The following is a 12,546-nucleotide window of genomic DNA, read 5'->3' as shown; positions in this document are numbered from 1 at the left end:
TAACAAGGTGTCTTCTTTTTCAGGTCTTTTTGCCTGGCTTTTTGTCCAGCAATCTGTATTATAAATACTTGAACGATCTCATCCACTCAGTTCGCGGAGACGAGTTCCTGGGAGGGAGTGTCTCACTGACGGCTCCAGGCTCTATGGGTCCACCTGATGACTCCCATCCTGGGGCAGTCGACAGCTCCACCTCTCAGGTAGTGACCCGTGTGCCCAGCCATTAGGATCCTTTCACTCAGATCCTAGCATCAGACCCCGTTTATACGCTTTAGGTTGTAGAAGAAACAAGCAGAGATAAAATTAGCCTACTTACTAGATATTCTAACCAAAATCTTTCTGATGATTGAGAAAGGCGAATTAACTTTTTGGCCAACCCAGCAGAATGCCGTTTTTGTTTAGACTCAAAGGCCTAGGTGCTAACCATAAAAACTATTTTTACAGTTTTGGTTGAAGTATAATAATATGTTACAGGAAAGTCTACATTTCATAATCATGTACAGCTCGAAGAATTTAGATAAGCAAACCTAACCCATGTGACCAGCATCTAGATCAAGAAAGAGAACACCTTACCACGTTGTCAGACACTGTTGTCCCCTTCCTGTCACTGTCCTCTTTTCTTTCCTTTTTTTCTTTTTTTTTTTGTACAACCTTATTGAGATATACTTCACATACCGTACAGTTTATCCATTTACACTGTATAATTCAGTGGTTTTGTAGTTTATTTATAGAGTTGCTTAACTCACCACAGTCAGTTATAGAACATTTTTTTCACCCAAGAAAGGAGGCCTTTACCCTTTAACTCTTAGCCTCCAAGTCCTCGTTCCTCCAGCCCTAGGTGGCTGCTAGTTGACTTTCTGTCTCTATAGATTTGCCTGTTCCAGACATCTCATATAAGTGGAACCTTGTGATATGTTGTCCTTGTGACTGGCTTCTTTTTTCAAGGTTCATCTGTGTTTTTAGCATGTATTGGAACTTTGTTCTTCTATGGCCGAATGACACTCCATCATATAGACACACCACATTTTGTTTACTCCTCAGCTCGTGGATGTCGGGATTATTGTTTTTGGCTGTTAGGAGTCACGCTGCTGTACAGTTTTTGTGTGGATGTATATTTTCATTTCTCTGGTGTACATACCTAGGAGTAGAATGGCTGGGTCAAATGATGACTAACTCAGTCTTGATTACTGTTCCTTTGTAATAAGTTTTGAAATCAGGAAATGAGAGTCCTCCAACTTAGTTCTAGTTTATAGGTTTTGAAAGCTTTGAAATCAGGAACTGTGTGTGTGTGTCCTCTGACTTTGCGTTTTTTTCATTTGCAAGATTGATTTGGATGTTCTGGTTCCTTGTAGTTTCATGTGAATTTCAGGATCAGCTTTAACATTTTGGGTCAGAATTACATTGAATCTGATGGTTCCTTTAGAAAGTGTTGCCATCTTCACAGTATTGAGTCTTACAGTCCATGAACATGGAATACCATTCCATTTATTTATGCCATCTTTTATTTCTTTCAGCAGTGTTTCGTAGTTTTAAGTGTACACTTTTTACACCTCGAGTCAGGTTATTCCTAAGTAGTTTATTATCTTTGATGCTATTATAAACAGAAATTGTTTCCTTAATTTATTTTTCTGATTCTTCACCAAATGTGTAGAAATGTTGTGGTTTTTGTGTGTTTATCTTGTACCTTCAACTTTACTGAATTCATTTGTTAGCTCTAAATAGTTGTCTGTGGATTCTTTAGGGTTTTCTATATCTAAGATCATGTCAGCTGCAAATAGAAATAATTTTCTTTCTTATCAACTTTGGATGTCTTTTATTCCTTTTCTTGCCTAACTGCTCTGGCTAGAAATTGCAGTACAGTGTTGAACAGAAGTGGTGACAGTGTGCATCTTTGCTGTAGAGTGTTCTCTAAGTGCCTGGTCCATTACTTTTTTATATATGTATTTTTAATTTAACCTGTGCTTTAGTCATTGATGTTAAAGGTATTCCTATCTGTTGTTACTTTAAACAATGCTGCAACAAATAATCTTGTGTATAAGTCATTTTGTATAAATCTATTTATGATTGAATTTTAGAAGTGGAGTCACTGGGTCAACCCATGCCTCTATTTCATAGAGGTACCAATTCTGACTTGCTTTCTTTGTGGGCATGAGGAGTGGGAGGTAAAATACTATTCGTTTTAGCAAGTTTCCTCCATCTTCTGTTTTGTCACATGGCCACACTAAGAATCAAAAACATGTTGATACTGTGAAAGCCGGGCTTTATATTTATCAGCCAAGATACATGTGCATGGAAGAAGGGAGTTTTGCACAGTTGGGAACATAAGCTCAGTTGTTGGAACTCGATTTCTTAGGGAAAGCACGTGTGGCATACGGATGCACGTGTCATATGTGTCGGTATTGTGCATCCCTCCTGCACTTAGGTTTGAGTCTCAGGATCATTGCTTTTAAGCATCTCATTCATGACGGGGTTGAGTGAAACGTGTGTGTTTTAAAACACTGAAGATTTTGTATAGATCTATCGTTCCAAACCCAGGACTGACTTGACTCCTGAATAACATACACTAATTTCGCAATTTCTGTTGTAGTCCAGTATGAAAAAAGCCAGTGTTAAGATTCTGAAAAATTTTGATGAAGCGATAATTGTGGACGCTGCAAGTCTGGATCCAGAATCTTTGTATCAACGGACATATGCAGGGTAAGCATCTTTTTAAAAGAAAATATTTTAATTTAAAATGTAAAAATTGTTTCCACTGTCTCATCTATGCCCTTCCCTTTTACATGTAGTGTGGTTGAGGGTGAAGGCTAAGGAGTGACTTCCTGGGTTTAATCTTGGCTCAGCTGCTGATGGCAAGCTGCCTAATGCTCTCCAAGTTTTTCATCCGTGAAACGAGAATGAGTCCTGCTTCGTTGGGTTGGTGAAGGGGATTAAATGAGATAGTACATGAAAAGCATTGAAAACGTTGCCTGATAGCAGTGAGCACTCAGTGGATTCCATTGCCATCCTCATTTCCACCGCTGTGTATGACACTGATGCATGTCATGTTTACATAATGTGTGCTAGGCTGTCTTGTCCACGTTTCATTTGATTCATATGTTAACTATTTTGAAGTCTCTGTTTTAAACTACAAAGACGCTGATAGCATTTATCATGGACTATATAACTAGAACCGTTGGCTGTCAGTAACTGCAGGGGATTGCAGGACCGCTTCAGATACCAGAATCTGAGGATGCTCGAGTGCCTTGTATGAAGTGACCTGGTATTTTAAACCCATATAAATCATCTCTTGATTACTTATAACACCTAACAGAATGTCAGTGCTTTGTTAAGTAATTGTAAATACAATGTAAATGCTATGTAAATAGTTGCCAGTGCACAGCAAATTCAAGTTTTGCTATTTGAAACTTTCTAGATTTTTTTTTCTCTGAATACTTTAAATCGGTCATTGATTGAGTCTGTAGGTCTGGAGCCTTTAGATATGGGGAACCAGCTGTATTTGGGGAAACAGAATAGAATGATTCCTTTGTATTTTGGAGTTAACTTGGTTGTTTATTTTATTCTGAAACAGAAAGGCAGTGATACAGCACTTCTCGATCTTTACCACAGATCAAATCATATTATCACTTCCTCTTCCCTGAAGATGGCTTGAAAACACAGAAACCTGTGTAAAGGCATGCATGATTACCCCACCCCAGTCCTGGCAGTAGCATGAAAGGGGATTTCAACATGCTTATTTGCTTTTACCAGAAAGTAAAGTGATAGTTGGGAGACCAAGGAGTCCAGAAAATACTTTGAAGTAAATAGAAGGTTATTTTGGGGACTCAGTCTTCAGCTGTGTCAGTGTTGTAGTAATCTTTCAGGAAATGGTAGACAATAAGGCTAAATGAGTTAATTCCCGAAGATGCTATTTATTCTTAAGTAATGATTGGTTCATTTATTTCAAATCTTAAGAAAGACTGTCAATTGCAAGATGTTTTATTTCTATAGTTTTCTTGTATGTAAAGTAAATACATGTTAATTTATAAAATTTAAATTTGTAAAATAAATATATGTATAGTGTGAGTGAAATAATGATTTTTTCCCCTCTATCTTTAGAGATAGATTTTAGTGTTTGTTTTAGTTTAATGGTTCTAACATCTTCCTGAAATTTTTCTAAAGGCCAACAAATCTATAGCAGTTGGTGTATTGGCACCCACATGTTAACTGAATTATTAGGAAGGCTGTTTCTAGAATAAGATCTGCTTTACCTGAGATGAAATAATATGTAGGCATCAGAAGATTTTCTTTCTTTAACTAAGTTTAACTGATACAAATATATTGATCTCGTCTTCCAAAAATGAAATTTACAAATAAGGCTACTGTGCCCTTTGATTACTAATCAATGCCTGTTTTCTCCCCTTCCTTCTCAGAATAATCACTGTTATGTTATGATGTATATTTTTGTTGGCTTATGTTTATATGATTGAAATTACACTCCATTCTGTCTTGTGCTTTCATTCATAGTGAGTTTGGAGATTTTTCTGTGTTAGTCTACACATATTTACCTCATCTTAACTGTGTTGTTACTATTCCATAAATAATGTTAATTATAGCTCATAACTGTTGCTAAATATTTCACAATGTCTTATGTTACTATTTGGCATTGATGGTTATTGGTATTAACTGGGTTTTGGTATTAATAGGTTAGAGAAAGTTTACTTTCTGTGGGGGACAATTCTTTTTGAAATAATAAGCCCCACTCTGAGTAAAATGGATAGGTATAAATTGTATTTCTCGTTTTCTAGATCTAGATAAGATGCTTAAATTTAATTTTTCTTAATTTCAAGTGGATTGTTAGACATTGTGTTCTTTTCATACTTATTTAGGAAGATGACGTTTGGAAGAGTTAGTGACTTGGGTCAGTTCATCCGAGAATCTGAGCCTGAACCTGATGTAAAGAAATCAAAAGGTTTGTGGTGTTTTTATACATTGTATCACACCTTTGGTGGCTCAGACAGTAAAGCGTCTGCCTACATTGCAGGAGACCCAGGTTTGATCCCTGGGTGGAAAGATCCTCTGGAGAAGGAAATGGCAACCCAGTCCAGTATTCTTGCCTGGAAAATCCCATGAGAGGAGCCTGGTAGGCTTCAGTCCATGCGGTCACAAAGAGTCGGACATGACTGAGTGACTTCACTTCACTTCTTTAATCACACCTTTACTCACATTAGTCATTGCCTGTAAGTGAAGGGTTGTTGAAGATTTAAACTGTTTATTTGACAAAATAGCTGTCATATCTTTATTCTTGTGTTTATAGTCAGGAGTGAGTCCAAGGGCTTGGTGTAATCAGGTCTCCACACAGTTTCTATCTCTGAATCAGAAGTTACTGAACTTGCTTTCCCATTACAGAAGGCACGTCTGCATGAAACAATGGCTCAGAATACCATGCTGACAGCAGTTTGCTGTTCAGCTCTACTTCCTCTCCCTTCCTCTCCTTGCCGAGGCAGCTGCAGAGAGTGTCATTTGCCAACCTGTAGTTTTATTTTGGATTTTAAAGCTCTGATGATAGAGCAAATAAGGAAGGGCCACATTTTAAGGCGGCTATAGCTCAGAAACTTCTGAGAATATGGAAACTTTACTTTCAGGTCAAGCAAGGTTAATTTTAATAGTCACCTTCAACCATCTAGGAGAAAGTGTAACAAGAAGGAATTGTAAGGGATGTTTTGAGCGGGTGGTCCCTGCAGTGGTGGTGCACTGACAGGAGATTGAGCTGTGTGTGCCCTGTGAACACCCTCGTGTGTTTCTAGGAAACCTGTGGTCATGTCTTCTGGGCAGCAGGGATTTCTAAGCAGAGTGCAGTGAGATGCTTCTTTCTGCCGTAGTCTGGGAATGAAGTGCAGCTGGGGAGAGTCTGGTGTCAGAGAGGCTACTCAGGGAGTAGGATTCACTAGTAATGTAGGTAGAAGAAAAGGAGGATTTTGGGGTAGGTAGTAGTAGCAGGAATTAGGTCAGATTTATAACACTTAGGAAATTCAGGAGACTACATCCAACGTGGAATTTGGTTACAGATTCATGGAGAAAATAAATGAGAAAGGCAGATGAGGTTTTAACATGGGTTCTCTAAATAAAATGTTACGATGTTGACTTTCAATAGAGGATTAAATTATTGTCTGAGATGAAGGCTACAAAAAGGTATATGCGAGAAGAGCTCTACTTGGAGCAGGTTAAGTTTGAAATGTCTTAGGACAACTTTTAAATTAAGTATTGATATGACACCTAAGAACAAATTTTTGAGTTATTTGCATTTTGAAGGAAGTTGAAGCCAAGGAGGGGATGAGATGCCCCAGAGAAAGTGCTGAGGGAACAACGGGATCCTGAAGAAGCTCCTCTGGAGCGGGGGAGGTGCTTCTAGAAGAAGAGAGGGAAGCCTTCGCAAGTAGAGGCTGTCAATAGCCTGGAGAAAGAGCTGAGCACCAAGAAATTCAGTGGGTTCAACAGCCATTTGAGACTTTAGGCAGAACATGTAATGTTGTGGCCATGTAATGTTGACTCTGCCTGACCAGAAAGTTTAACAAGATTAGTATTTCGACTTCTGGCTAGTAATACAAATTATTAAGGGGAAAGGATCCAGGTTTTGTATTTTTCATGAATACTACAGTTTACTGTAGACTACCCCAGTCATTGAACTAATCAGGATCTTGCCTGAGAAACAGGCTACCAGACCCTTGGTTTAAGGCTGAGTTAGATGTGAGCCTGTTTGTATTCATGAAAGGATAAGCTGTGTGTTTAACTCACGGAAATAGAGGCTAGCCTCCTTCCTCGGTAGTGCCTCAGTGTTTTAAGTACAGATGTGTGGAGAGGCTGTGTGTCTCCTGGGAAGTTGTTATAGCCTCGATAGAGCATGGCTATTTAAAACAGTGATCTTACCCGGCAAATTCGCAGACCAGAGATTCAACGTGTAGCAACAACATCTGCACTGGGAACCCTTTTGTAGAGGAGCTGGTCTGAAAGATTTATGTCCATCCACCTGTCAGTGGATTATACTTCTTGATGTATTGCTAGATTCTGCCCTCAAGGCCAGATCCTGGTCCTGGTTTTATTTGATCTTTGAATGTTTACTGCAAATTTTAACACTGGTTGATAGTTTCTTTCATCAAGTGAGGAGAGCAGAAGAAAAACCTCAAGCTCTAAAACAACTTTTCAAAGTTTTTTCAAGCCATATTTGCAAGTTAAATATTCTCTTATGGAAACAATATAATCAGTTTTTGTTAATGGCCTTAATTTGAGAGTGAGGTTGTACAAAATATATATATATATGTATATATATGTATGTGTGTGTATATATATATATTTTTTTTTTAAGTATCTTCTGGGACTTCTCTGGTAGCTCAGTGGTGAAGAATCTGCCTGCCAATGTAGGAGACGTGGGTTTGATCCCTAGTTCGGGAAGACCCCATATGCCGCAGAGCAACTGAGCTCATGTGCCACAACTGCCAAGCCTGTGCTGCTCTAGACCCTGGGAGCCATAACTGCTGAGCCTGTGCTCTGGAGCCCGGGAGCCATAACTGCTGATCCTGTGCTTTGGAGCCCGGGAGCCATAACTGCTCAGTCTGTGCTCTAGAGCCCAGGAGCCACAACTGTTGAGCCCATGTGCCATAACTACTGAAGCATGCATACCCTAGAACCCGCGCTCTGCAACAAGAGAAACCGCCACAGTGAGAAGCCCAAGCACTGCAGCTAGCGAGTAGCCCCACACTCACTCCAACTAGAGGAAAGCCCATGCAGCAGTGAAGGCCCAGCACAGCCAAAAATAGATACATGATTTTTTTTTTAAATTTTTAAAGTTTGTATTTTAAAAAACTGGGAAATGGCTTTTAATAATCTTTTTTAATGTAAAATTATGCATGACGTCTACATTCAACTTTGGCTTTGTTTACTAGGATCCATGTTCTCTCAAGCTATGAAGAAATGGGTGCAAGGAAATACTGATGAGGTAAATTCTACTTGTAGTGTAAAAAGATTTCTGTCTTATCAGGGGCACTTATTCTAAGTAAGGTTTCAGGCTTTCTCTCTCCTTAGTTCCTGATGCTTAAGCAGCATGGCACCTATTGCTTCCTTGTCTCAGGTGACAGGAAGGGATGGCCCTTCCAAGATCTCACAATTGCCTGGAGGCAGTGGTCCTCAGTCCAGAGTCTCTGACCACAGAAAACAGTCAAGCAGTCAGGTTCCCATCAGTCAGCAGGCATCAGTGATTAGTGCCACAACAAAACTCAAATATTTCCTTCCTCACTGTCAGGTATACTTTCAGAAATAGAGGTTTGCTTTTTTGAATAGTTAGGTACATTGAAAGACGAGAGTGGAAGAAGAAAAATGTTTGATTTTGACCATCTAACATGAAACTAGTCATGCTGTTGGCTGGCCTGTAGCTGACTCTGGGGACCAGTGAATCATATGTAAACATACCAAAACCAGAGGGCGGCCTGGGTCCTTTGATGCATAGGAATGTGCTTCTTTCCAAATACGTAGAAATGATATGTATACACAGTTGTGTTTAGAGCACTAATAATGTTTGTTGGTTTTTCTAGCAAATAACTGTTATCAACAACTTAATTACTTTTTTAGGCCCAGGAGGAGCTAGCTTGGAAGATTGCTAAAATGATAGTCAGTGATGTGATGCAGCAGGCCCAGTGTGATCAGCCATTAGAGAAGTCCACAAAGGTAAGGACCCAGCCTGCATGAAACAAAAGAGAATTAGATCTCGATACAAATGTGCAGGACGTAAGGGAACTTCTGCTCCAGCCAACCATGAATCAAAAATACATTTCTTTAAAAAAAATTTCTGAAAAGCAGAACTTGATTTGCCGTGCCCGGCAACTATTTACATGGCATTTACATTGTATTAGGTAATTATAAGTAAGTGAGAGGTGATTTCAGGTACTCAGGATGAGGTGTGTGAGTTATATGGAAATTCCACGCCCCACACTGTGTCAGGGGCTCGAGCATTCTCGACTTGTTGTTATCCGCAGGGGCCCTGGAAACAGTGCCTCACCATTCCTGGGGGATGGCTATGCCTGTGGGGTACTGCTGAAGGCATTCTTACAGGCAGATTTGTAGCATTAAATGTTGATATTAGATGATAACCCAGCAAGTTGGAGAGAGCCGCTTAGCCCCCTGGTGTTTTCTTCAAGAAAAGACTCCCAGTGTTCTTCTAGCTTTGTGTTCTGTAACCTGGGTTGACTCAGGAGGACTTCCCGTGACAGGAGAACTTCTGCTCAGACTCCTGATGATGGCGTTAAACTGCTCTGTGTCGTTCACGTTAGCAGGAGTTAGGAACCCGAGCTACCTGTGTTCACGTGACGTCCCCTGTGACCCTCCATAGTTTGGAGGCAGGAATTGAGATGTGGGTCCAGCATCACCCGTTCCTTGCCAGCTTTTTACTCTAAGAACTGTCGTTATCAGAGCTTGGTGTAATTTTGAACTTTTCACTGAGCTAATTCAGATCAAAGCTCTGCTCACTTTTGCAGACTCTGTTCTCTTTTCTGTGTAAGGGTGATAATTTGTACCTATATTTATCCTTACTGGCTTAGTCAAACCCAAAATAACAAAGAGCAAGATAAAGATGTAGAAAGAAGTGCAGGATGGTTGTTTCTGTGATCCCCATTACCATGTTGGTGATCAGATGTTCCACAGTATGAAATTGTTCTTTAGAAACCATTTTGGAAAGCAGATTTTCAGCTTAAGGCTTTTCATTGTTGTGTGTTCAGCTTTTATTATCATGTGTGCTTTTCATGTCTAAGATATGCAGGAATACTTTGCTTCTAACCTTACTTGGCCTTCTCTTTGGTTGGCTGAGATGACGGTCCTGCAGGTGTGGTCAGAGCCCTTGATGTGGTCAAAGCCCTGAGCCACTGTCCATTCCCGGTCCGTATGTGTGACCTTATGCGAGTTGCTGCTTTCTGGTCCCTTCATTTCCTTATCAGCAGATCAGAGAAGTTGGACAAGAAAATCTCCTAAGATCCCCTGTAATTCTCAGTCCATGACTGTGTGAATGTGAAAGTCCTGCCCCCACAGATGACGTCACAGCTTCTTCTTAACCCACATGGATATCTCTGCTTTGAATTGACTGCCGGGCATTTGTCTGTAGAAAGCATTTGGGCATTTAAACTCAGGGCATTAATGACTTATTTAGTGTATGTATGTCCTATCTCACAGATAGTAAGGACTGTGTCTTCTGTAATGTTTGTTTCCTTGTCAGTGCAGTGAGAAGGTGGACTCAGCCTCAGAAGCTTGGTCTCAGGTAGCCAGAAGATCACAAGTCTCTGTTTTCTTGCTAGAAGCTCTGGAGAATTCCATGTTATGGTTCTGTCTCCATCTTGTTAATCCCCAACAGATGGTTATTTGGTTGTCTGGGATTGTTCCCTGTCACAAAACAATGCTTTAATGAATAATGTATGAAAGTCTTTGTCCCTTCTTATGAGTGTGCCTGTGGAGTTAGTTCCTAGAAACAGAATTATTTGTCAAAAAGTAGATATTTCATTCTAATATCTATCACCTAGATGGAAAGATAGAAAAAGCAAGTCTGAACAAAAAAAAGCAAGTCTGGTTGTCAGTCCTCGTCATGTTACCTTTGGGTGGGCCGCTCGGCATCTTCAGCCTTTCATTGGCTCTGCTGTAAATGGAGGTGATTGTAGTAGGGTCCTGAGGTGGTACACAGTACCTGGTATGCAGGAGGCACTCACTCAGCACTGCATCCCCTTGTGATGGTAGTGTGTCCCTGGTTGTAGAAATGTACCTTACCTTTGTCTTTTCCTTCCTTTTTTCAGATATGACTCAGACCTGAGATCAAGGAAATCTGCTTTTGGAAAATAAGAAAACTTTTTTCCTTTGGTTGAATTCCTCACCACAGCCAATGAAAACAGCACTGTATTTCTTCTCACTGTCATTCCCAGGAAAGAAGGGCGGACAATCCCGGACTTGCACCATGGAGAGCGGCTCGTAGATGCCCTGCCACCCAGATGATTGCAGAGTGACAGTCAGAGAGACCAAGGGGCACTGTTTACACTACTAGAGATTAATCGTTTTCCAATGGCAATAACCCATCTACAGAAGAATTTAGCCCACGGGGATCTGCAGGGCCAGGCGCCATGGGAGGCGGGTGGGCGTGGAGCTGGTATTTGATGCACTGCCGTGGCGGTCTCCCACTCCAGCCGCATCATGAGGTGGGTGCCTGGGGTGCTTTGCTCCATCTTCTACACAAACAGGTGAGTTGGTCTGGCCCCAGCCAGGCAGCACAGTGCCGGCAGATGGCTTTCCTTCCTGGGAATAGGGCCTGCACAGAGGCGTTCATCTGGAAGGAAGCTGAGAGCTCACGGGTCAAGTCATGGTGACATTGTCCTTCCCTTTCGTGGCAACTTGCCATTTTCACATTTTAATTGCTCCCGGGATGCAGTACACGTAAACCAGGTCCCCTGCCGGAGGGGCCACCCTCTGCACTGTGAGCATCAGGCCCTGCTCCTCTAACTTCTATGCTCCAGAGATGTCCTTCCCCTCATAGCACACAAGGAAAGGAATTTGCAACAACCGTCACTCCAGTTTTCCCCTGTGGTTCCTTGAACAAATGTTTGTTCCCAGTTGTACACTTCTTTAAAGCAGGTGGTGGGCAGGGGTGTGGGCGGGCAAGGGTGGGGGGGAAAGGCCCTCGTTTCTGACCCCCGCCGCCCATCTTTGCTGTGCCAGCAGTGTGCAGCTCGTGGTCTTTCTCCTTCATCCATGGTCATGAGTGGGCCCTCTCTGCACTTCCACTCCGTTGGCCTCAGGGTCTGGGCCACACTGCCCTCGGCAGAGCCACCCTGGCGATAAGCATACTCCATGGTGGGTGCTGCCAGCATGGCCTCGCTGCCCAGACTGTTGGGGAAAGAACATTCTCTTAGGTGTTACTGCTTTTGCTCAGACTTTGCAAAAAAAAAAATATATATATATATATAAACATATAAATATATAATTATTAATCATCTCTGTCCTTGAGAAAGTCTTGAATGAATAGAGTTCCTTCTCCTGCAATACCTGACTGTGCAAGAGGCACGCCATTTCATCAACAGACGAAGCAGAAAGGCTGTGTGTGGGTTTTGGTACTGTGTACCACCTCTGTTATTCTAAAGCCAAGTGTTCATGTACTTAAACCATATTCTATTTAATTGTGTTTGATTTTAAAATATATATATATGAATTATATTTAAAACTGTGTCAACTTTCTGCTTTCAGGGCATTTATGGCTCCTCTATTGAAATGTGTTGATTCTTCCCAGTATTTCCATTTGCTTTACAAGAACCCAGAACAGAGCCACTCCTGGACTCAGCCCTGTGTTTGGAGTGTGTGGCATAGACCCAAGTGTTATTAGTTGCCTGTGCTGTGATTGACTCACTTTGTTCTTTTAACAGAATACTTCCATCCATGTCACTTTGCTTCAGTCTTTAAATAACAGAAAAGCAATATGAAGTTCATAGAATAAACTGTGGTTTTGGGTGACTTGCCGCCTCTGCATGTTTTGGAATAACAATGTCTGTCAGGCTCTAG

At 41.1% G+C, this 12,546-nt stretch overlaps 1 protein-coding gene across 4 annotated transcripts in view; it reads left to right on the top strand.

Moving 5' to 3' along the window:
- AKAP10 (A-kinase anchoring protein 10) overlaps window positions 1-12,211 on the top strand; it is a 40,121-nt gene extending 27,910 nt beyond the window's left edge. For 3 of the 4 annotated variants that reach the window (XM_065908745.1, XM_065908742.1, XM_065908744.1), the window contains 6 exons: window positions 24-197; window positions 2,585-2,694; window positions 4,863-4,945; window positions 7,914-7,966; window positions 8,596-8,691; window positions 10,923-12,211. In XM_065908745.1, coding sequence (XP_065764817.1) covers window positions 24-197; window positions 2,585-2,694; window positions 4,863-4,945; window positions 7,914-7,966; window positions 8,596-8,691; window positions 10,923-11,003 — 597 coding nt within the window. In that variant the 3' untranslated portion in view covers window positions 11,004-12,211. Of the gene's footprint in view, window positions 1-23; window positions 198-2,584; window positions 2,695-4,862; window positions 4,946-7,913; window positions 7,967-8,595; window positions 8,692-10,796 lie in introns of all 4 variants that reach the window. The other variant, XM_065908743.1, reaches the window with a different exon arrangement.
- Window positions 12,212-12,546: the final 335 nt, after the last annotated feature.

Source organism: Muntiacus reevesi, chromosome 18 (genome assembly GCF_963930625.1).
Source record: "Muntiacus reevesi chromosome 18, mMunRee1.1, whole genome shotgun sequence".
NCBI lineage: Eukaryota > Metazoa > Chordata > Mammalia > Artiodactyla > Cervidae > Muntiacus > Muntiacus reevesi.
Note: the sequence above shows the minus strand (reverse complement) of the source record. Positions and strands in the feature narration are given on the sequence as shown.